Genomic DNA, 25,109 nt, shown 5'->3' on the forward strand with positions numbered 1-25,109 from the left:
AGTTTAAAGCAGTATCACATTTAGGGAGCCTTTATTAAAAGTGGAAAACTTCACGTCAGAATGGATAAGAAATACTGCTAAAGAAGCAAACAAACAGTGATAATCCAGTGAAAAAAGTTAAGACTATTGAAGATGCTGTACAGAAACACACATTGGTTAAAATGAAACAAGTAAATCATTTACAAGTAAATTGTAATCAAATTGAAACCCAGTCTCAAATCCTCTACTAACTAGGAGTTTCCTTGCTACTCCAAAATCCCTCTGTTAGACTCCAGGTATGGCCAGGAGTTATACTCCTACAGTACAGAGAAGGCTGGTTTGAGGAATGGCCGGCTGTTTGTTTGTGGTGTGGGGAGGGCCATAAAGCCAGGCCTCCTCCCCACTGGGCCTGCTGCTGAAGGCCTTGAGCCCTGCCCTGCTGCTGACCCCCGGCCTTTAGATCCACCTCTGGAGTTGGACCCTGTCCACGACCCATTGTTGCTGTACTTCCTACACCAAGAGACAGGAGTGCAGAGAATGAAACGGGTAAATGTAGATGCCAGATAGTATTCTGAATCAAAGTCTGGCATGAAATAACTCAAATATACAGTTGCAAGTATATAGTATATCGCTAGTATTCATTTGAAAAAAACACAACAAAAAAACACATGTACAGTTGAAGTCGTAAGTTTACATACACCTCAGCCAAACACATTTAAATTCAGTTTTTCACAATTCCTGACATTTAATCATAGTAACAATTCCCTGTCTTAGGTCAGTTAGGATCACCACTTTATTTTAAGAATGTGAAATGTCAGAATAATCGTAGAGTGATTCATTTCAGCTTTTATTTCTTTCATCACATTTCCAGTGGGTCAGAAGTTTACATACACTCAATTAGTATTTGGTAGCATTGCCTTTAAATTGTTTAATTTGGGTCAAACGTTTCAGGTAGCCTTCCACAAGCTTCCCACAATAAGTTGCGTCAATTTTGGCCCATTCCTCCTGACAGACCTGGTGTAACTGAGTCAGGTTTGTAGGCCTCCTTGCTCGCACATGCTTTTTCAGTTCTGCACACACATTTTCTATAGGATTGAGGTCAAGGCTTTGTGATGGACACTCCAATACCTTGACTTTGTTGTCCTTAAGCCATTTTGTCACAACTTTGGAAGTTTGCTTGGGGTCATTGTCCATTTGGAAGACCAATTTGTGACCAATCTTTAACTTCCTGACTGATGTCTTGAGATGTTGCTTCAATATATCCACATAATTTTCCTSCCTCATGATGCCATCTATTTTGTGAAGTGCACCAGGCACTCCTGCAGCAAAGCACCCCCACAACATGATGCTGCCACACCCGTGCTTCACGGTTGGGATGGTGTTCTTCGGGTTGCAAGCCTCCCCCTTTTTCCTCCAAACATAACGCTGGTCATTATGGCCAAACAGTTCTATTTTTGTTTCATCAGACCAAAGGACATTTCTCCAAAAAAGTACGATCTGTCCCCATGTGCAGTTGCAAACCGTAGTCTGGCTTTTTTATGGCGGTTTTGGAACAGTGGCTTCTTCCTTGCTGAGCAGCCTTTCAGGTCATGTCGATATAGGAATCGTTTTACTGTGGATATAGATACTTTTGTACCAGTTTCCTCCAGCATCGTCACTAGGTTCTTTGCTGTTGTTCTGGGATTGATTTGCACTTTTCGCACCAAAGTACGTTCATCTCTAGGAGACAGAACGCGTCTCCTTCCTGAGCGGTATGACGGCTCCGTGGTCCCATGGTGTTCATACTTGTGTACTATTGTTTGTACAGATGAACGTGGTACCTTCAGGCATTTAGAAATTGCTCGCAAGGATGAACCAGACTTGTAGAGGTCTACAATNAGATACTTTTGTACCAGTTTCCTCCAGCATCGTCACTAGGTTCTTTGCTGTTGTTCTGGGAATGATTTGCACTTTTCGCACCAAAGTACGTTCATCTCTAGGAGACAGAACGCGTCTCCTTCCTGAGCGGTATGACGGCTGCGTGGTCCCATGGTGTTTATACTTGCGTACTATTGTTTGTACAGATGAACGTGGTACCTTCAGGCATTTGGAAATTGCTCCCAAGGATGAACCAGACTTGTGGAGGTTTACATAGTTTTTTCTGAGTTATTGGCTGATTTATTTTGATTTTCCCATGATGTCAAGCAAAGAGGCACTGAGTTTGAAGGTAGGCCTTGAAATACATCCACAGGTACACCTCTAATTGACTCAGATTATGTCAATAAGCCATGACATAATTTTCTGGAATTTTCCAAGCTGTTTAAAGGCACAGTCAATTTAGTGTATGTAAACTTCTGACCCACTGGAATTGTGATACAGTGAATTATATGTGAAATAATCTGACTGTAAACAATTGTTGGAAAAATTATTTGTGTCATGCACAAAGTAGATCTCCTAACCGACTTGCCAAAACTATAGGTTTGTTAACAAGAAATTTGTGGAGTGGTTGAAAAATGAGTTTTAATTGACTCCAACCTAAGTATGTAAACTTCTGACTTCAACTGTGTGTGTGTGTGTATATTTATTTATTTATTTCACACACACACACACAGTACCAGTCAAAGTTTGGACACACCTACTCCTTCCAAGGGTTTTCTTTATTTTTACTATTTTCTACATTGTAGAATAATAGTGAAGACATCAAAACTGAAATAAGACATGGAATCATGTAGTAACCAAAAAAAGTGTTAAACAAATCAACATATATTTTAGTAGCCACCCTTTGCCTTGATGACAGCTTCGCACACTCTTGGCATTCTCATGGGGACCGCCACTGGAAAGGAAGACCCAGAGTTACTTTTGCTGCAGAGGATAAGTTCATTGGAGTTACCAGTCTCAGAAATTGCAGGCCAAATAAATGCTTCAGAGAGTTCAAGTAAAAGACACATCTCAACATCAACTGTTCGGAGGAGACTGCGTGAAATCAGGCCTTCATGGTCTTTGCTGCAAAGAAACCACTACAAAAGGACACCAATAAAAGAAAAGACTTGCTTGGGCCAAGAAACACGGGCAATGGACATTAGACCGGTAGAAATCTGCCCTTTGGTCTGATGAGTCCAAATGTGAGATGTTTGGTTCCAACTGTTAAGTACATGTATTAAGTATCCCCATCACGGCACCATCACTCTTATTAGTATGCCTGCGCGGGGTTGCCATTACCGGAGTGCAATGGCAACCATGTATTGTGGAAATACGGTTTAGTAAACGTTGTTAAACTGGAACCTAGTTGTTGTGTCATTTTAAGTTAACACCAGTAGGTGAAAGGATGATCTCCACATGTGTGGTTCCCACCATGAAGCATGGGGGAGGAGGTGTGATGGTGCTTTGCTGGTGACGCTGTCTGATTTATTTAGAATTCAAGGCACTCTTAACCAGCATGGCTACCACAGCCTTCTGCTGAAAGTGTGCAAAGCTATCATCAAGGCAAAGGGTGGCTACTTTGATGAATCCAGAATCTATTTTGATTTGTTTAACACTTTTTTGGTTACTAGATGATTCCATGTGTGTTATTTCATAGTTTTGATGTCATCTATATTATTCTACATAAAATAGTAAAATAAGAAAATAGTAAAATAAAGAAAAAGCCTTGAATGAGTAGGTGTGTCCAAACTTTTGACTGTATAGATAAAATGTAATCCCTTTTTAGATGTAATTTTAAGGCAGCCCAATGTGAAGACTGTACTCATAAGCAGGTGTGTAAACTTTCACTCGTCACTGTATATGACTGCATATAAGATTTGACACATAACACTAACCCTTTAGAGTTGGAGTTTGTATATCCTTTTCTCTTTTTGGATTTCTTGAAGGCGGGGGCCTTTTTCCTCTTCGCTCCTCTGCCGTTGTTACTGTTGAAATAACTGGATGATCCAGCGTCGTCCTCATAACAGTCCTCCTCGTCGTCTCCGCGGCCTCGCCTTGTGTCTATCCATGCCATAGTGGAGCTTCCTTCAGTGGTGTCAGACTGCTCCTCCACTGCAGAGGGGTTCAGTCAGACAGACACACATGTTAACACAAACCAACTACACTACAGGTCAAACACAGCAGGGCACAGATATCACCGAGTAGGAACATGAACATATGAAATCCAGTTTTATCGAGTTGTGTAGGACATGCTTTCCCCAGTATGGTCACTCACCGGGTAGCTTCCACTCAGAGTATTTCTGCAGAAGCGCGATGACATCTGCTCCATACTTCTCCAGTTTGTCCTCCGTCACACCATCAATCGTCAGCAGCACATCCGGGTCGGCCGACAGAGTCTCTGGGAGAAGGAAGCAGTTTTACAACAACTCCTGGTTATTGGAAGTCTACCAATAAAATGTTAGGTAAACACTTGCTTGGTCTAGAAAAGGAATATGAACAGGAATGAAATACAATAAGTCTAAATAGTGGTGTATGCTCTCAGCACTCACCGGCTATCATCTTCAGGGTGGCAGTGGAGAAGATGTTGTAATAGTGAATGCCAAAGACTTTGCCCAGCCTCTTGCACAGATCAGTGAGCTCCTGCAGACACTTCTGGACCATCTCCTCGCTCTTGGAGACATCCTTGGCCACAGCAGTTTTGTGCTTCCTGATGTTGGAGGCACTCTCGGTCTCATAGAACTCCACCTAGGACAAGGAAAAATAACTGTTCCCATTTCTACTGCAGGGATCTCACAAACATAACTAAATATGTGAAGCTAATAACGAATGACAGAACACGTTCACAACAGTTGTTGACGTATCGAATGAGAACTAAGTTTAAGTACCAGTATGATGTGTGTAAGCTCACCTGCATGTGTCCCCCGAGGACATTGATGGCTTTGGGTCCAGCAGAGATGTAAGCCACTGCCTGGCTGTTGGCTGTGATGTACAGGTCCTCCACCAGGAGGTGATCCAGCACCAGCTTCTTGAACAGACGGTCAGCATTGTGTTTGGAGTAAGCCTTTCCTATCGCAAACATCCCTGACTGGACACGAGCGGTTTTAGCACCTGTCAGAAAGCATTGTTGAGTTTCTCTCAGAAACACTAAACATACAGTAATTTTTAATCATTCAATTAAGTGGTGCTCTAATTTACTGGTTACCCAAGAAAATGTCCACCAGCATGTTCAGAGTGAGTCGGTTTTGGTTCGCAGATTTGCTGTATCTGGAGCCAACTTTTTCACAATTCTCCTGGACAAATCTCACAATCTTCTTCACATCTTCAGTCACGTTTCTTGCTTTGTATTGCTGAAAGCAAAAAATAATATAACCAGCTTGATTAAATAGAAACATTTAAAATTCAAACATGAAACATTATAACCACATAGCCGTAAAAATATTGCAGTGAAATAGAACAAGTGCTAACTATTATCAAGGGTTAACTCTTACATTGGGTCTGGCACAGTTGTCACAGATGACATCAGGGTGTTCCTTGCAGAAGCCTGGGTTGAACTTGTGCTCTCCAAAGTAAGCCAGCAGCTGTATCCTTCGGCAGTCCATCACGTTCTCACAGAAATGTACCATACTGTGCAGATTGTTCAAGTGAGTGGCTTTGGTATGGTGGTTTCCATCTTTGTCCACTGTGATCAAAACAGAGTGGACATTTTCTCAATATCACTTTCACAATCCTTTGACATAAAGGATTTTAGACATTGTCCATGGAGCTTTCCATACCTCCATGGAAATGTTCCAATAAGTGATATATAACCCATACAAAATTGCAGACTATTATTTGTAAGTCTATATAGTCAAAATTCAGATCTGTACTGGTGAGGATTCTCTTGATGCGGATGACGTCAGAGTAGGAGTAGAAGAGGATGCAGTGAGAGATCTCTCCGTCCCTGCCTGCTCTGCCTGACTCCTGGTAGTAGCCCTCTACTGACTTGGGGAGACTGGCGTGGATCACATAGCGCACATCAGGCTTGTCGATGCCCATGCCGAAGGCTATGGTGGCACAGATGACCTGGAGTACAGGGATACAACATTAACCCTGGGTAATGATAGCTCAAGTAGTATGAAGGTGGTTAGTGACGTTAACGTGTAAACATCTGTTAAAATCACCTCACCTGGCAGCCATCCTGATTGATCCATTTGGTCTGCACATATTCTCTGTCTTTGTCATTGATGCCTGCATGGTAGGCTAGCGCTAGTATACCAGCTCTCTGAAGACTGTCAGCCATGTTGTCACAGTCATTACGGGACAGGCAGTATACAATGCCAGAGCCACCTACACACAAGGAGTAAAAACCAGTCATGATCCCAGTCCTCAAAACACTTCATTCCACTAGCATTAAAAACCTCTGACCAAGTGAGGGAGAACACTAACGTGGATAATTCTTCTTGATCCAGTCAATGCAGTCCTCATCTACCTTCTTGGGTTTCTTGGGTAACACAGCATATTTGAGGTTATTTCTGTTGAAGCTCATGGTAAACCTGAAAGAGAAATGACACCATGAGGAACATTCATACAAACAGCTGCTGTATGTTTGCATACGACAATACTACAACTGTACTGGTGTTTTTTCCCAGGTAAGGCACATCTTAGAGCACATACACCTGAGGCTGTGTCATCTGCAGCTGGTTGAGGATGTCCTTCTGGACGCGGGGGGTGGCAGTGGCGGTCAGGGCCATGATCGGCACTTTGGGGAACTTCTGCCGCAGCTCGTACATCCGCTTATAGTCTGGCCGGAAGTCATGGCCCCACTGAGAGAAACAACAGGGCATCAGGTTCATCGTCTCCCTCTAACACCTAACATTAGACCAGATAAGGCATCACATATAGGAACCTACCTGACTGACACAGTGAGCCTCATCAATGACAAAGCGTGCTAGAAGACCTCTCTCATACAGGTTCTGAAGGGCACTGATCATCCTGCCACTCGCACACACCTGGAGGAAAACAGATTGAAAAACAGGTCTGAATATAGCATTTCCCATTAAAAGAGGTTGATAACAGCATTACTGGTTAAATTATTTAGTTCTCACCTTTTCAGGAGTTGCATAGAGCAATTTAATTATGGGGTCCTTCTTGGACAGCTGCAAGTAGATCCTGGCTGCTTCACTGTCAGTCTTCTCACCAGACAAACTTGTGGCGGGAATCTAAAAACAGGCAAGGACATTTAAAACACATTCCAAGCATAGGGTGGCAAGAATGTGTACATTTCATACTTCACACTGTGAGCAGTATGTAGAAAACTTACATCCAGAGTAGTGAGTTTCTGGACCTGGTCTACAATGAGTGATTTCAGTGGTGAGATGACCACAGTCACTCCTGCACACACACAGGCCGGCAGCTGGTAGCAAAGACTTTTACCCCCTCCTGAAAAACAGGAAATAACAAAACACATCCAGCACATTACATTATCTAATCAACATTTTCTGTTCATACCTACTAAATATTACATATCTGCAAAGTCAGTTTGAGATATTTGAATCAATGCATTAAAAAGCACTTGTTGTATACTACAATCGGCATTGATTCCCCACTCACCTGTTGGCATCAGGACAAATGTGTCTTCACCTAACAACGTAGCATTAATGGCTTCCAACTGATTGAATCGGAACTGATGGAGACCAAAGCGCTTGTGGAAAATCTTCATCATCTCTGGACAGTGGGTGAAGTTGAAGCCTCTGAAGCGATCGTGGGCAGGGTTTCTGTATGTGAGCTCTGCAAATTATGAGATAAACATGAGTCTGTCTGAGCTACAGACCAAGTAATCCATGTAAGAAAAACTAAAAAACATTTGTTTAGTAGAAGGAATAATCCAATCTCAAGGCTGCCCTATAATGAATGTACTTGCCAGGAGAGGTGATTTTAGGAGGCTTGGCCACAGGAGCTGGTGTAGGTGGTTTCTTCTGCCATGTTGATGTACTTGGTCCTCCCTCACACACCACTTTAGAGACAGAACTGGAGTCCTGCCTTGACGCTGAGGAGCTTGGGGGTTCAAAGTAATCAGGGATATCTGAATCATTGAAGTCATCTATGTCAAAGTCATCAATGAAGAAATCGTCTGGCTCCGTGACTGCTGGGGCTTGTGCCACAGAGGCTTGGGTACTGCTCTCCCCAGTCATTTGTACAGCAACAGCCGGGCTCTTCGGTGAGAAGAAGAGATTTGACTGAGCCACATCACCAATTTGTTTTTTGAAGATACCGTAATTCGATGGAGAGTCACAATTACTTTGGCCTGTTGTGGATGCTTTCTTCTTGTCTCTAGTGAAAATAGGATTTTCCTGAGTGCTGGGTCTCCAAGAGATGCCTGGAGTATGAACATTGATCATACAGTCAGAGTCCTCAAAAACACTACTGTCGTAGTCCACAGATATGACTGAGGACCTCCTGAAGGGAAGGGCTTTCATGGAAGAATCTCCTTTACCCTTGGGCAGGCAAGTGGTGGAAGACATGACACTTGGAGAAGCAAAGGAAAAAGTAGTCTTTTCACTGAATCTGGATTCCAAGACAGTGCTGTCTGGCTGTTGTGTCCCGAAAGATGTGTCACTGCTGCCAGTAGCAATTATCCTTTTCCTGATGGTAAAAAGGGTGATATGACTAACAGATTAATAGATGTCACAGTAAAACTACAGCTGAAACTTAATCTACAGCGGTTGTCCCATATAAAATAGTTCAGATTAAATGAATTACCTATGAGCCCGCTGCAGTAAGAGCTCTGTCCCACAGGACAGGCCTAATAGTTCATGATCAGGGATGGAATCCACCAGAGCACAGATGGACTCCATGATACTCAAGAGCTGATATTCAGACTTTGGATTGGTGACTAAAGGAACAAATAAAATGAGGAGTCAATACAAGAGAATTATATGCGATGTTCACTGGAATTATAAAAACAGACCAAAACATCTGGCTTAAACATAACCCATGTTATTCACCTTTTCTTTCTTTAAGAGGACCATCAGACACTCTTTGCAGGCTTGACACTGACCCTCTTGTTGATACAGGGCTGACGTCTTTACGGACTGCAGAGCCAGGTGTCTTCAATCTGTTGTGATCATAAACAACGCTTGCCAAGTAGATAGTGCCTTCAGAAAGTATTCATACCCCTCGACTTATTCCACATTTTGCTGTGTTACAGCCTGAATTTAAAATGGATTAAATGGATTTTATTTTTCTCACCCATCATCTACACACAATACCCCATGACAAAGTGAAAACAGGTTTTAGAAATGTTTGCTAATTTATATAAAAATTAAATACAGAAATATCATAAGTATTAATTTACTATGACTCCAAATTGAGCTCAGTTGCATCCAATTACCTTTGATCATCCTTGATGTCACAACTTGATTGGAGACCACCTGTGGCCAATTCAATTGTTTGGACATTATTTTTTTTTAAACACACCTGTCTATATAAGGTCCCACAGTATCTCAGAGCAGAAACTATACCATGAAGTCCACGGAACTGTCCGTAGCTCTCCACGATAGAACCGTGATGAGGCATATATCTGAGGAAGGGTATAAAACGATTTCTAAAGTGGTGAAAGTTTCCAAGAGCACAGTGGTATCCACTCTCCATCATTGGGAAATTAAATATGAAAGTACCCAGACTCTGCCTAGAGCTGGTTGTCTGACCAAAATGAGCAACCAGGCAAGAAGGACCTTCGTCAGGGAGGTGACCAAGAACCCAATGACCACACTGACAGAATTACAGAGTTCCTTGGCTGAGATGGGAGAATCTGCCAGAAGCACAACAGTCTCTACAGCACTTAACCAATCTGGGCTTTATGGGAGAGTGACCAGATGGAAGCCACTCCTGAGAAAAAGCAAATGACAGCACACCTGGAGTTTGCAAAAAGGCACATGAAAGAAAGAGCATAAGGCAAAAGATTGTGGTCTGATGAGACAAAAATAGAACTATTTGACCTGAATGCAAAGCACAATGTCCGGAGAAAACCAGGCACATCTCATCACCTGTCTAACACCATCCATACCGTGAAGCATGGTGTTTGCAGAATCATAATATGTGGATGCTTTTCAGCAGCAGGGACTGGGAGACTTGTAAGGATAGAGCAATGAATGGAGCCAAATACAGGCAAATCCTTGAGAACCTGCTTCAGAGTACAAACCACCTCAGACTGGGGTGAAGATTTACATTCAAACAGGACAATGACCCCAAGCATACAGCCAAACCAATGCTGGAACTGCTTCAGAACAAGGATATGAAGGTTCTTGAGTGGCACAACCAAAGCCAAGACTTGAATCCCACTGAAAATCGGTGGAAAGACTTGAAGATTGCTGTTTACCACCACTCCCCATCTAACTTAACAGCGCTTGAGAAAATATGCAAGGAAGAATGGGAGAAGATCTCCAAAATCCAGATGTGCAAATCGCCGCCAAAGGTGTTTCTACAAAGTTTTGACTCAGGGGTGTGAATACTTATGTAAATGAGATATCTGTATTTCATGTTCAATACATTTACAAAAATTTATAAAACATGTTTTCACATTGCCCAGGGATGCAAATTGGTGAGGGGCCAAAAAGGTGACACTTTTTTTGAGCACTGAAACATGCAAAAACATCCCTGCTAGGGGGAAATGCAGGTTAACCCTTGTGTTGTTTTAAGTGTCAAAAATGACCCGCCACTATGTTTAACAGCAGAGAAAACCACCCAAGTGATCTTTTTTTTCAACTTGAAATTTGATGACGTTTCTTGGAGTGAACCCAACATTAGAAAAAGTAAAACATCGCCTTTGTTCATATTTCCATGAAAACTGTACACCACCAGGGTACAAAGATTGTCTTTGGGTCATTTTTGACCCGGTAGTTCTAAAATAATTTACACACCACAAACACCAAAGACACACACAATAAGAAATTGACATTATGCTACTGATTTAACTCACCATGGTTGGCACAGTTAAAAAGAACAAACCTGAGCTCCCCCCTGCACTCCTCACAACAAGGGGGAGAGAGGCCTTCTCATCAAAGTTTGCCTTCACCCCCACCACCACTCTAGTTTCTTACCTCCCAAAGAGGAACAAGAATGTGGTCCTCCTGAGCACACTGCACAAAACGGCTGAGATCAGTGATCGTGAGGACAGGAAGCCAGCCACCATCCTGGACTACAACCACGACAAAGGAGGCATGGACAACCTGGACAAGATGATTGGAACTTACAGCTGCAGGAGGATGACTGACCGCTGGCCCCTGGTCATCTTCCATAACACCATTGATGTGTCCTCATACAATGCCTTCGTGATATGGAACAAGATCAACCTTACCTGGATGTCTGATAAGTGGAACAAAAGGAGGGTGTTCCTGCAGCAGCTGGGAAAGGCACTTGTAACCCCACACATTCAAAGAAGGGAGCACCTCCCCCGCACAGCAGCGCTTGCGAAAGCTGTTCAGGGGGCTGAATCTTGTCCTGATCCACCTGAGGCTGCAGCAGGCAAGAGGAGATGCAAATTCTGCCCCCCAAAGAAGGACTGTAAAATAAATACTATTTCCTGCACATGTGAGAAATACATCTGGAAAGTCCATGCACACGCACTTGCATACTGTCCTACATGTGCTAATTAGAGTTGATTGATTTATGTTCTTCATGTTTTAGTTTTGTATCTATTATCTTATTTTATTTTATTGTTATTTTATTGTTGTTGTAGTTTTGTATCTATTATCTTATTTTGTTGTTGTGGGTGGGGGCAATGGTTTAAAAAAATGGGAGAAGAATAGTATTTTGTAGTTGAATTCCTCATTGTACAGTATAAGAAAATATCACTATGTTGCCAAAAAAGTTCAAGACTTATTGTTTCCCTTCAATAAAATGCATTCAAAACTACTTTCTGCACATTTCTGCTACACAAGTGCTATCTCTTTCTAAAAAAAAAATATGTTTAGACCTATGCATTACCTTAAACAATAATAATACACCTCTACTTTAGTAAAGAAAACAATTATGACAGGTGTGTTGTAATAAAAATGAGTGGTGTCCACTGATTAAATGCAGTCTTTCTGCATTGTGAAGAGGGAAAACCCTGATGTTTGTGATGAATGACAGGTTGCTTCTTCATGCAAAATAGATTTGGGGTTTAAAATTCAATTAAGCTGCTTTATTTTAGGGGTTTAGTGAAGACGGGTCATTTTTGACCCTTAGGACAAGGGGAGTACACAGAATGTTAAGACTACACAAGGATTAACTAATTAAACAACAAAGAATATGATCAGTCTGTGTGTAAAATAGAAAGTGGCTAATGTGAACCTAACACACAGCTAAAAAATGTAAAGAAAGCAATCCAATGTTATTTGTTGCCAAAACTTTACTGCAAATGACACAAGTCTTGAGAAAAAATAATACACTAATATTGCAGTTAGCCATGACAGCCTTTATAATAGAATGCTTGTGACCCCCCCACACACGCACATCTAAACATTGCACTTGGGGGAAAAAACTTCTAAAGTAGAAATAGAATGCCTGTTAGAATGAAACAATGTTTGCTCTATTATAGAGGCCACTATAAGACATCGATCAAGTGCACAAGGTTACATGTGTGCAAAAATAACGTTTACCAAGTAAAAACATTTAATAACCCCCCCTCACTCACACACGTGTTACTGTCAAGTTCAACACAAGAAAAGCAACATCTTTGGGCTACACTGCACATTATAACATTGTACACTTTCTGCCTGTGGACATCTGTTCTACAATGTGCCAGTAGAGCATGATACCTTTTGATGGCATAATTGACCTCATTCAGGCAGAGTACACCTCGCATACCCCTTTTTATCCACTGTACTGAAAAAGTGATCGAGAAAGTGTGTGGTGTTCCTTTCACCTCTAGTGGCATCCAGCTTAAGCCAGCTCCAGCTACAGTCGTGGCCAAAAGTTTTGAGAATGACACAAATATTAATTTTCACAAACTCTGCTGCCTCAGTTTGTATGATGGCAATTTGCATATACTCCAGAACGTTATGAAGAGTGATCAGATGAATTGCAAAGTCCCTCTTTGCCATGTTTGCCATGCAAATGAACTGAATCCCAAAAAACATTTCCACTGCATTTCAGCCCTGCCACAAAAGGACCAGCTGACATCATGTCAGTGATTCTCTCGTTAACACAGGTGAGTGTTGACGAGGACAAGGCTGGAGATCACTCTGTCATGCTGATTGAGTTCGAATAACAGACTGGAAGCTTCAAAAGGAGGGTGGTGCTTGGAATCATTGTCCTTCCCCTGTCAACCATGGTTTCCTGCAAGGAAACACGTGGTCATCATTGCTTTACACAAAAAGGGCTTCACAGGCAAGGATATTGCTGCCAGTAAGATTGCACCTAAAATCAACCTTTTATCAGACCATCAAGAACTTCAAGGAGAGCAGTTCAATTGTTGTGAAGAAGGCTTCAGGGCGCCCAAGAAAGTCCAGCAAGCGCCAGGACCGTCTTGTAAAGTTGATTGAGCTGCGGGATCGGGGCACCACCAGTACAGAGCTTGCTCAGGAATGGCAGCAGGCAGGTGTGAGTTCATCTGCACGCACGGTGAGGCGAAGACTTTTGGAGGATGGCCTGGTGTCAAGAATGGCAGCAAAGAAGCCACTTCTCTCCGGGAAAAACATCAGGGACAGATTGATATTCTGCAAAAGGTACAGGGATTGGACTGCTGAGGACTGGGGTAAAGTCATTTTCTCTGATGAATCCCCTTTCCGATTGTTTGGGGCATCCGGAAAAAAGCTTGTCCGGAGAAGACAAGGTGAGCGCTACCATCAGTCCTGTGTCATGCCAAGAGTAAAGCATCCTGAGACCATTCATGTGTGGGGTTGCTTCTCAGCCAAGGGAGTGGGCTCACTCACAATTTTGCCTAAGAACACAGCCATGAATAAAGAATGGTACCAACACATCCTCCGAGAGCAACTTCTCCCAACCATCCAGGAACAGTTTGGTGATGAACAATGCCTTTTTCAGCATGATGGAGCACCTTGCCATAAGGCAAAAGTGATAACTAAGTGGCTCGGGNTGTGTCATGCCAAGAGTAAAGCATCCTGAGACCATTCATGTGTGGGGTTGCTTCTCAGCCAAGGGAGTGGGCTCACACACAATTTTGCCTTAGAACACAGCCATGAATAAAGAATGGTACCAACACATCCTCCGAGAGCAACTTCTCCCAACCATCCAGGAACAGTTTGGTGACGAACAATGCCTTTTCCAGCATGATGGAGCACCTTGCCATAAGGCAAAAGTGATAACTAAGTGGATCGGGGAACAAAACATCGATATTTTGGGTCCATGGCCAGGAAACTCCCCAGACCTTAATCCCATTGGGAACTTGTGGTCAATCCTCAAGAGGCGGGTGGACAAACAAAAATCCACAAATTCTGACAAACTCCAAGCATTGATTATGCAAGAATGGGCTGCCATCAGTCAGGATGTGGCCSAGAAGTTAATTGACAGCATGTCAGGGCGGATTGCAGAGTTCTTGAAAAAGAAGGGTCAACACTGCAAATATTGACTCTTTGCATCAACTTCATGTAATTGTCAATAAAAGTATTTTACACTTATGAAATGCTTGTAATTATACTTCAGTATTCCATAGTAACATCTGACAAAAATATCTAAAGACACTGAAGCAGCAAACTTTGTGGAAATTAATATTTGTGTCATTCTCAAAACATTTGGCCACGACTGTACACTTGTTTAACAAGCAGCAACTCATTTTCACCTAATTCTCTCATTCTGATTAACCACATACTGTAGAGGGAAAACATGAGTTCACAGATAGTAGTTAGCTAGTTAACATTTCACAGATTGCCAGGGTCCAGTAAGCAACTAACACATAATATATCTTGAGGATCGGCAAGGAGTCGTATAACGTTACCAGTTAACTTCTTACGGCTGAAATCCCGTTAACGGGATCAACTTGACAACAGCCAGTGAAAGTGCAGGGCGCCAAATTCAAACAGAAATCTCATAATTAAAATTCCTCAAACATGCAAGTATTATACACCATTTTAAAGATAAACTTGTTAATCCCACCACAGTGTCCGATTTCAAAAAGGCTTTACAACGCAAGCATACCATGCGATTATGTTAGGTCAGTGCCTAGTCACAAAAAAACACAGCCATTTTCCAGCCAAAGAGAGGAGTCACAAAAAGCAGAAAGAGATAAAATGAATCACTAACCTTTGATGATCTTCATCAGATGGCACTCATAGGACTTCATGTTACACAAAACATGTATGTTTTGTTCGATAAAGTTCATATTTATATCCAAAAATCTCAGTTTACATTGGCGCGTTATGTTCAGTAATGTTTTGCCTCCAAAACATCAGGTGATTTTGCAGAGAGCCACATCAATTTACAGGAATACTCATCATAAACCTTGATGAAAGATACAAGTGTTATGCATAGAATTAAAGATATACTTCTCCTTAATGCAACCGCTGTGTCAGATTTCAAAAAAGATGTACGGCAAAAGCACACCATGCGATAATCTGAGTACAGCGCTAAACCACCAAACAGATACCCGCCATGTTGTGGAGTCAACAAAAGTCAGAAATAGCATTATAAATATTCACTTACCTTTGATGATCTTCATCGGCATGCACTCCCAGGAATCCCAGTTCCACAATAAAAGTCCATAATTTATGTCCAAATACCTCCTTTTTGTTCACGCGTCTAGTCCAGTAATCCAAATGCACAAGGCGCGGGCACTAAGTCCAGACGAAAAGTCAAAAAAGTTTGTAGAAACAGTTCGTAGAAACATGTCAAACGATGTATAGAATCAATCTTTAGGATGTTTTTATCATAAATCTTCAATAAAGTTTCAACCGGACAATTCCTTTGTCTTTAGAAATGAAAAGGAACAGAGCTCGCGCTCACGGCTGCGCGCGTAACTAAACTCAAGGCATTCTGCCAGACCCCTGATTCAAACAGCTTATTCGCTCCCCCTTCACAGTAGAAGCCTGAAACAACGTTCTAAAGACTGTTGACATCTAGTGGAAGCCTTAGGAAGTGCAATCGGACCAGAATTTACAATGTATATTGGATAGGCAATCACTTGAAAAACTACAAACCTCAGATTTCCCACTTCCTGGTTGGATTTTTCTCAAGTTTTCGCCTGCCATATGAGTTCTGTTATACTCACAGACATCATTCAAACAGTTTTAGAAACTTCAGGGTGCTTTCTATCCAAATCTACTAATAATATGCATATCTTAGCTTCTGGGCCTGAGTAGCAGGCAGTTTACTCTGGGCACGCTTTTCATCCGAACGTGAAAATAGCGCCCCCAGCCATAAGAAGTTAATACTATAGCAAATTGGTTAGGTTACTAACGTTAGCTCATCTGATGTTGTAACGTTAGCTTGCTAATGTTAGCTGTCTGACTTTATTAGCTAGCTAATTTTCACACCATAGCCTCAATTATTTGTTCAGTTAAGTTGGCTAATGTTGGTCAACATTTCTCTGGCTAGCTAACAGATAAGTATCTTGCTAGCTGGATCGAATTAACAATGATAACAATACTTGTTCAACCACACTTTCTCCCTCACCTCAAACTTTCCAAATGCAAATTGTTTTTCGGTTACAGCTCATGAAGTACGCTTCATCACCTTCTCACCCCCGTCTCCATGGTCAGGCTTCTGACCTACCTCTTCGCTATCGTTTAGGGGATGCGCTGCTGTAAGTTAACTGGCAAACTTTTGGATACAAACTGCCTTTCCACTCTCCTGCTGTCTTTCCAGCATGCACGAGCGCTGATGCTGTAAGTAGCACATTGGTTGTCTCTTCTCTCTTCAGCCATGTGCTGCATTCTGTTGTTATGTGAACGATTGGCAGAGCCTTGGACACAGCCAGTATTGCTCCAAATGCGCATCACTCATTCGCATACAACCAGTAGTCATCCAAAGCCCCTCCCCGAAAACTTCTCTAATCGGATCTACACGAATCATGTAGCTCACCTATTTTGATTCAAAACTGAGAATTTCCCCTGAAAGGTGACTAGTTTGCCTCCCTGATTACCATTATGGGGTATTGTGTGTAGATCAATGAGAAGAAAAATCTATTTCATCCATTTTGAATTCAGGCTGTAACAATAAAATGTGGAATAAGTCAAGGGGTATGAAAACTTTCTGAAGGTACTATATAGCTTGCTGTACAACATATAAAGACAATTGCATTCACACCATCAGTTCTCAAGTCATACATCCATTAGAAAGAAATGTAAAACATAATCATAGACTAAAATGCAACAGATGAATGTACACATGTACAGCAGAAACATACCTTGTTTCCTTTGTAGAAGTAGAATAACTGAAATCCTCTGGACTTGGGGAAGGGGGGATGAAATCTAGGTCTCCATCTAGCTCGGACTTGTCATCAAGGTCTATGACATCTGTCTCATTCCATTTACTTTGATGATCTGCGGAAACATTTTGGGAGATGAGTTGATGTCTTTTCAATGCTGATATAATTATTTATAAACACCCTGCCAAGATGTTCATCCTTAAAATAAAACTCCACCCCAAAGCTATGTTTTGGTATCTGTTTCATTTGTCCATTGTTAATATAGTCCCAAAATGTTTTGCATGTCAGCAATCAAGTTTTCAAGATACAGCCGATATGGCGCAAAACGCAGCACCATATAATGCAAAATGCATCATACCAGCTGTATTTATGTATGTTGAAAGTTATACATCTTGAAAACGTGATTGCTGATATGCAAAACATTGTGGGACTATATCAACAATACACTCATGAAACAGTTTTGGGGTGTAGTTTTCCTTTAAGTAGGTGACCTCCAGCTTACAATAAATGTGCAAAGGGAAAATACTTGGACTTGAGACACTGATAATTGGACCTGATCAAGGCTATATTTTAAGAGTACTATTCACCTGTCTTTTCAACTGGACCGGGTGCAGTGATGCTCTCATCTTCACTGTCACTCAGCACAGACTTGGCTTGAGAAGCAGAAGGTCGTCTTCTAACCATTTTAATGGGAGAATCCTCCACCTCCCAGTGCTCCCACTCTGCTGGATCCTGGATGGGATTGTCTCTTGGAGCAGTACTGGCAGACTCCGAAGCATCTTGTGAGTCCTCCATTGTGAGAGTACATTGTTCTGTCCCATCAAGACTACACTTATTTCTATGACAGCTGTTGGTCTTTGTATTCAGCGCTCGTAGAGGGACATCTTTGTCTGATCTATGTGTGTTAGTATCCAATTGTTCAACACTGGAAACAGGTGTCACCTTGACACTCCTACCTGAGATCCCTGGGCTTGGTAAAGTACTTTTTCCCTTAACAGGGGTTTCAAAGTCATCAAAATCATCCCATCCGTCCAGGGGAATACCAAAAGAGCTATCAAGTCCTGTGGGTTTGCTGCCATTGCTACCTGTGATCAAGCTATCAGATTTTGTCAAAGCAGGGGAGATCTTTGCAGCAGACACAGCTGGGATGGGTTTCCTCACTGAAAAGGGGTTTAATACAGGACTGATGGCTTCATACTTGCTTATGGGATTGACTGAGGAGAAGTTGATTTTGTAGAGAGGTCTTTCGGGCTTGGTTGAAAATGTCAAAGGAGGTTTAATTACTGCATTATCATGAGGAACATTGACACTCCTGTTTGTTAAACCATTTGAGCTGTTTACCTTAGTGGGAACTTCCACCTTGGTGATACCTGATGTGGACTTCTTTTTGAAACAAAATGTCCTGCAAAGAAAAGTGAAGTCATTATAGCTAACTTTTTACACGGAAAACTTGTAGCTCCAATGTCCTCAAAATTCTTACATTTGAGTAATTTAGCAGACGCTCTTATCCAGAAAATCCTTATCTGGAAAGCTACCTACTTTAGTCAGTATATTATGCATATATCTCTGCTGGCTACTGACTTCTAGCTAGCTCTGGACCAATTTTTTGGGGTGTATTTTATGCCAAGGCAGCAGCTACTCCTCCTGGGGTCCAATCACAATTACGCAGATACATAAAATAAAACAGTACATAACACATTATTACACACTAATCTACCATAACATATCAATAACACAAAATCAATAATACAACAGAACAATATTAAAGGAAAAATCCAGACCAAACCTCATTCCTTTAATTTACAGTGTTAAATAACACTAATATGTGAGAACAATATTTTTTGTGAACAAATGTTTAATTTTGGCATTATAATAAGGTTGGTAGCAACATTAAAAATTGTTGTGGAAATAAGTTGCAGCTCAAGTCAACTACAAAATCCACAATACAATGCTTTCTATGCGCTGGCTGGCAAGCTAGCAAGCAAAAGTAGCTACACAAAATAATACCAAAGACAATATCAGCATGTAAAAATCGCATAAACAAACTGCACTATCAATTTAGGAGTCTACAATCTCACCATGTCCAACCTGCAGATCAATGTGCCTCACAGAGTGGAGTCTGACATTCTCAATGGCAGATATACTTTTGAGGAGATGCCACGTCAAAGGTCACGCGGTGCATTCTGGGCAATTCTGGGACAAGGAGCGCTCTCCTTCAAGGAGTAAACGGGAGTCTATTGGGCGCCAGCTCAAAAATCCAACAGTAGCACCAAATTTGTCAACAAGAACAAAATTACATATCTTTTCAGATAACTTGCTATCTGTAATATCGTATAGCTTTGGAATCGTGAGATTATGTACGTTCGAGAAAAATAGGCACTTTTTCTACCTATACACTGAATTTTCTTCGAGGCAAGTAACACTGAAACGTGCATGAGACCATCAGCTGTTCCAGACGACTGTGTGATCACGCTCTCCGTAGCCGATGTGAGTAAGACCTTTAAAAAGGTCAACATTCACAAGACCGCAGAGCCAGACGGATTACCAGGACGTGTACTCCTACATGCGCTGACCAACAGATCCACAGATGATGATATAAAATGGCGCCGGAAGGAATGGCAGCAGTTTTACGGTGCCCAACCAACTGTGTTATTATGTGTTTTTTTTCATGATATTTGTAAATTATTTTGTACATAATGTTTCTGCAACCATATCTTATGGCAGAAAAGAGCTTCTGGATATCAGGACAGCGATCACTCACCTCGGATTAGACAAAGATTTTTTCAACAACAAGCAGGACTCACACGATATTCTCCAAACACCCGGCACGGCCGACATCCCAGTTATTCGCAAGAGGAAGCGACGCAGGTACAGAGGACAAAGAGCCGGATGCCTGGTCAGGAACCGGAGAAGGCGACTGGGAAGCTGCCGTTACCGTCAATACTATTCGCCAACGTGCAATCATTGGACAATAAATTAGACGAGGTACGATCACGAATATCCTACCAACGGGACATCAAAAACTGTGATATCCTATGTTTCACGGAATCGTGGCTGAATGAAAACATGGGTATTCAGCTAGCGGGATATACGCTGCACCAGCAGGATAGAACAGCACACTCCTCCAGTAAGACGAGGGGGGGCGGTCTGTGCATATTCGTAAACAACAACTGGTGCATGAAATCTAAGGAAGTCTCAAGATTTTGCACGCCTGAAGTAGAGTATATTGTGATAAATTGCAGGCCACACTACTTGCCTAGAGAGTTCTCAGCTATACTTTTCGTGGCTGTTTATTTACCACCACAAACAGATGCTGGCACTAAGACCGCACTCAGTCAGCTGTATAAGGAAATAAGCAAACCACTCACCCAGAGGCGGCGCTCCTAGTGGCCGGAGACTTTAATGCAGGGAAACTTAAATCAGTTCTACCAAATCTCTATTAACATGTTAAATGTGCAACCAGAGGGAAAAAATTCTAGATCACCTGTACTCCACACACAGAGACGCGTACAAAGCTCTCCCTTGCCCTCCATTTGGTAAATCCGACCACAACTCTATCCTCCTGATTCCTGCTTACAAGCAAAAATTAAAGCAGGAAGCACCAGTGACTCGGTCTATAAAAAAATTATCAGATGAAGCAGATGCTAAACTACAGGACTGTTTTGCTATCACAGACTGGAACATGTTCCGGATTCTTCCGATGACATTGAGGAATACACCACATCAGTCACTGGCTTTATCAATAAGTGCATTGAGAACGTCATCCCCACAGTGACTGTACGTACATACCCCAACCAGAAGCCATGGATTACAGGCAACATTCGCACTGAGCTAAAGAGTAGAGCTGCCGCTTTCAAGGTGCGGGACTCTAACCCGGAAGCTTACAAGAAATCACGCTATGCCCTGCGACAAACCATCAAACAGGCAAAGCGTCAATACAGGGCTAAGATTGAATCATACTACACCGGCTCCGACGCTCGTCGGATGTGGCAGGGCTGGCAAACTATTACAGACTACAACGGGAAGCACAGCCGCGAGCTGCCCAGTGACACGAGCCTACCAGATGAGCTAAATCACTTCTATGCTCGCTTCGAGGCAAGCAACACTGAGGCATGCATGAGAGCATCAGCTGTTCCGGACGACTGTGTGATCACGCTCTCCGTAGCCGACGTGAGTAAGACCTTTAAACAGGTCAACATACACAAGGCTGCGGGGCCAGAAGGATTACCAGGACGTGTGCTCCGGGCATGTGCTGACCAACTGACAGGTGCCTTGACTGACATTTCCAACATGTCCCTGATTGAGTCTAATACCAACATGTTTCAAGCAGACCACCATAGTCCCTGTGCCCAAGAACACAAAGGCAACCTGCCTAAATGACTACAGACCCGTAGCACTCACGTCCGTAGCCATGAAGTGCTTTGAAAGGCTGGTCATGGCTCACATCAACACCATTATCCCAGAAACCCTAGACCCACTCCAATTTGCATACCGCCCAAACAGATCCACAGATGATGCAATCTCTATTGCACTCCACACTGCCCTTTCCCACCTGGACAAAAGGAACACCTATGTGAGAATGCTATTCATTGACTACAACTACAAGCATTCAACACCATAGTACCCTCAAAGCTCATCACTAAGCTAAGGAACCTGGGACTAAACACCTCCCTCTGCAACTGGATCCTGGACTTCCTGATGGGCCGCCCCCAGGTGGTGAGGGTAGGTAGCAACACATGTGCCACGCTGATCCTCAACATTTGAGCTCCCCAGGGGTGCGTGCTCAGTCCCCTCCTGTACTCCCTGTTCACCCACGACTGCATGGCCAGGCACAACTCCAAACCATCATTAACGTTGCAGACGACACAACAATGGTTGTGATCACCGACAAGACAGCCTATAGGGAGGTCGTCAGAGACCTGGCTGTGTGGTGCCAGAATAACAACCTATCCCTAACGTAACCAATACTAAGGAGATGATTGTGGACTACAGGAAAAGGAGCACCGAGCACGCCCCCATTCTCATCGACGGGGCTGTAGTGGAGCAGGTTGAGAGCTTCAAGTTCCTTGGTGTCCACAACACCAACAAACTAGAATGGTCCAAACACACCAAGACAGTCGTGAAGAGGGCACGACAAAGCCTATTCCCCCTCAGGAAACTAAAAAGATTTGGCATGGGTCTTGAGATCCTCAAAAGGTTCTACAGCTGCAACATCGAGAGCATCCTGACCGGTTGCATCACTGCCTGGTATGGCAATTGCTCGGCCTCAGAGGGTAGTGCGTACGGCCCAGTACATCACTGGGGCTAAGCTGCCTGCCATCCAGGACCTCTACACCAGGCGGTGTCAGAGGAAGGCCCTAAAAATTGTCAAAGACTCCAGCCACCCTAGTCATAGACTGTTCTCTCTGCTACTGCACGGCAAGCGACATCGGAGCGCCAAGTCGAGGTCCAAAATGCTTCTTAACAGCTTCTACCCCCAAGTCATAGGACTCCTGAACAGCTAACCAAATGGCTACCCAGACTATTTGCATTGCCTGACGATTAGCTAAGCAAACCGCGTGACGCAGCATCACAACGTGAATGCGATTGGTTGACAGTCTGCTGGGTGGAGAGTTGTTCCTTCATTCATTGGATTCTCCTTTCTATAATATCTCTGGCAACAGCACCATGCAATGCACCCTGGACTAAAAAGGCAGACAAATAGGAAAAATGTGCTAGACCCTATGTTAAATTAAATTTATTGAGGTAGAAATATCGCAAAAATATGATCAATGGCTCATTCAAGAGAAGACATCCTTCCGAGTTATGACATCGGCCAGTACTGAAATCTGACATGTATGATAGATGTTTTCGCAATCTAAAAGTCGTATTCCTATTAACTTCCAATGTAGTGAGAGCAACTATCACAGCGCCATGTCACACTGGCTGGATTTCTGCCTGCTTTAACGGCAATAACTCAGATACACATGAACATGAAATGACCAAGGGAATCAATAGTTACACCATTTAGATGCACACAAACAATGTAACATTCAAAATGAGTGAACCGTCCCTTTAAAATGTCTGTGTGTGTTTAGAGTGCGTGTTATCATGTGTGTGCCTTCAGTCTGCACTTTTCCATAAGGTGTAGTTTTATCTGTTTGTTTTTTCATCTGATTTTACTCCTTGACTGAGTTACATTATGTAGAATAGTTCTATGCAGTCATGGCTCTATGTAGTACTGTGCGTTTCCCTTAGTCTGTTCTGTACTTGAGGGGTGTGAAGTGACTTCTGGTGGTATGTCTTTTGTGGTATGTATGGGTGTCTGAGCTGTGCGCTAGTCCCTTAAAACAGACAGCTCTGTGATTTCAACATGTCAATCAATACCTCGCAGAAAGTGATGCAGTCAATCTTCCCTCTACATGCATTTTATTAAATGTTGGCTCTCCTTGTACATTTATGGGCCAGCCGTGCTGCTCTGTTATTGGCCAAATGTAATTTGTCCATGTCCCTCTTTGTGGCACTTGACATATGACTGGACAGTAGTCCAGGTGAGACAAAACTAGGGCCTGTAGTACTTGTTTTGTTCATAGCAATTTCAAGAAAGCAGCGCCTTATTATTGATAGACCTCTCCCTGTCTTAGCTACCGTTGCATCAATAGGGTTTGACCACGACAGCTTACCATCCAGGGTTACACCAAGCAGTTTAGTCTCCTCAACTTGCTCCATTTCCACATTAATCATTACAAGATTTAGTTGAGGTTTAGGTAAATTACTTGTCCCAACTAAAATGGTCTTAGTTAGAAATATGTAGGCAGTCTAACGTTGGAACCGACGCATGCGCATGGACCAGAGTTAATTTGACCGTACAAAAATAGTTCTCGTATTTTGGAACTATTTCCGTGTTCACGTACTGGTCGGAACTAGGAAACTTGTTAATGTCCACATATACAACTAGTTAACGTTACTGTAGCTTCTCGAAAATGTACGAGTTTCCTGGTTGCGACGAGCACGTGAACGCAGCATATTACGACAGCTTGCGCATAAATAGGATAGTCCATCAGCATTATAATATACATACATACTTTTTTTTTGTGAGTAACTAATGAAGCCGGTCACAGAACCAAATCGGTCCAACAGAGCGTTGAAGAAGGCCGCCCGGATCTCCCAGGACCAGAGCTAACAGTTAGCTAACGTCATACAACTCCAGCTGGACAATCAAGATACTTACCCTGGTTTGGGTTTAGACAACGACAGTTTTCTCTGAGCAGCATTGCTATGTCTCTCGAGTTGTTCCTTCAAATTATTTTGAGGAAGACTGGACATCATCAGCTAGACTAGTATCTCAACATTAGCATCATAATAACTGGCTAGTCTTGTTATTTCGCGAGCAACCACTTGTGCAGTCTGTGGATGTATTATTGTCGTGGTCTATAAAATAAAAAGTTGTCTACCTAGCTATAGCTAATTTACAAAAATAAATAAATTCAGCAACCAAAGGCAAAGAGGCTGTCTGTTAACGTGTTTTAGCGCCGTTTTGACTAAATGCTTTCCATTGGCTCAGAAACTGATTTCCTGTTACGGGCCTGGTCATCATGGGAAATGTAGTCAAAGATAGCTTTTCTATCTGGCTACATGCAGAAAGGAATATACAGTATTTAAGCAATAAGGCCCGAGTGTGTGGTATATGGCCAATACAGACAAGAGGACTGGCCACTCCTCAGACCCTGGTTCCTCTCTAGGTTTCTTCCTAGGTTCTGGCCTTTCTAGGGAGTTTTTACTAGCCACCGTGCCTCTAATCTGCATTGCTTGTAGTTTGTGGTTTTAGGCTGGGTCTCTGTATAGCACTTTGTGACATTGGTTGATGTAAAAAGGGCTTTATAAATACATTTGATTTATTGTTCTTAAG

The 25,109-nt window shown here is 42.5% G+C and overlaps 1 protein-coding gene across 3 annotated transcripts; it reads right to left on the reverse strand.

Annotated features, from left to right (window-relative positions):
- Window positions 1-14: 14 nt before the first annotated feature.
- Window positions 15-24,751, reverse strand: blm (BLM RecQ like helicase). 3 transcript variants are annotated; one of them, XM_070443066.1, is made up of 23 exons: window positions 24,432-24,751; window positions 18,563-18,623; window positions 17,809-18,472; window positions 17,201-17,336; window positions 8,862-8,971; window positions 8,617-8,749; window positions 7,778-8,499; window positions 7,468-7,644; window positions 7,178-7,296; window positions 6,963-7,076; window positions 6,768-6,866; window positions 6,532-6,680; window positions 6,304-6,410; window positions 6,044-6,204; window positions 5,745-5,940; window positions 5,367-5,557; window positions 5,081-5,225; window positions 4,787-4,986; window positions 4,428-4,623; window positions 4,154-4,276; window positions 3,774-3,990; window positions 2,738-2,791; window positions 15-489 (listed from the first exon to the last, which is right to left on the reverse strand). In XM_070443066.1, the coding sequence occupies exons 1-23, from the start codon at window positions 24,527-24,529 to the stop codon at window positions 297-299; spliced, it is 4,365 nt and encodes a 1,454-aa protein (XP_070299167.1). In that variant the 5' UTR covers window positions 24,530-24,751; the 3' UTR covers window positions 15-296. The 3 variants fall into 3 exon arrangements, with proteins under 3 accessions (XP_070299167.1, XP_070299165.1, XP_023841277.1); XM_070443064.1 differs by having other exon boundaries at window positions 17,809-18,623; XM_023985509.2 differs by lacking the exon at window positions 2,738-2,791 and having other exon boundaries at window positions 17,809-18,623; window positions 24,432-24,750.
- Window positions 24,752-25,109: the final 358 nt, after the last annotated feature.

The sequence above is a fragment of the Salvelinus sp. IW2-2015 genome, linkage group LG4q.1:29 (assembly GCF_002910315.2).
Source record: "Salvelinus sp. IW2-2015 linkage group LG4q.1:29, ASM291031v2, whole genome shotgun sequence".
Taxonomy (NCBI): domain Eukaryota; kingdom Metazoa; phylum Chordata; class Actinopteri; order Salmoniformes; family Salmonidae; genus Salvelinus; species Salvelinus sp. IW2-2015.

Excerpts from the sequence above, each read along its gene's own strand:
- blm (XM_070443064.1), bottom strand. The coding sequence starts at position 24,529 with ATGATGTCCAGTCTTCCTCAAAATAATTTGAAGGAACAACTCGAGAGA. Across the intron at positions 8,500-8,616 it reads TTACTGCAGCGGGCTCATAG|GAAAAGGATAATTGCTACTG; the intron begins GTAATTCATTTA and ends TTTTACCATCAG. Across the intron at positions 3,991-4,153 it reads CTCTGAGTGGAAGCTACCCG|TGGAGGAGCAGTCTGACACC; the intron begins GTGAGTGACCAT and ends ACCCCTCTGCAG.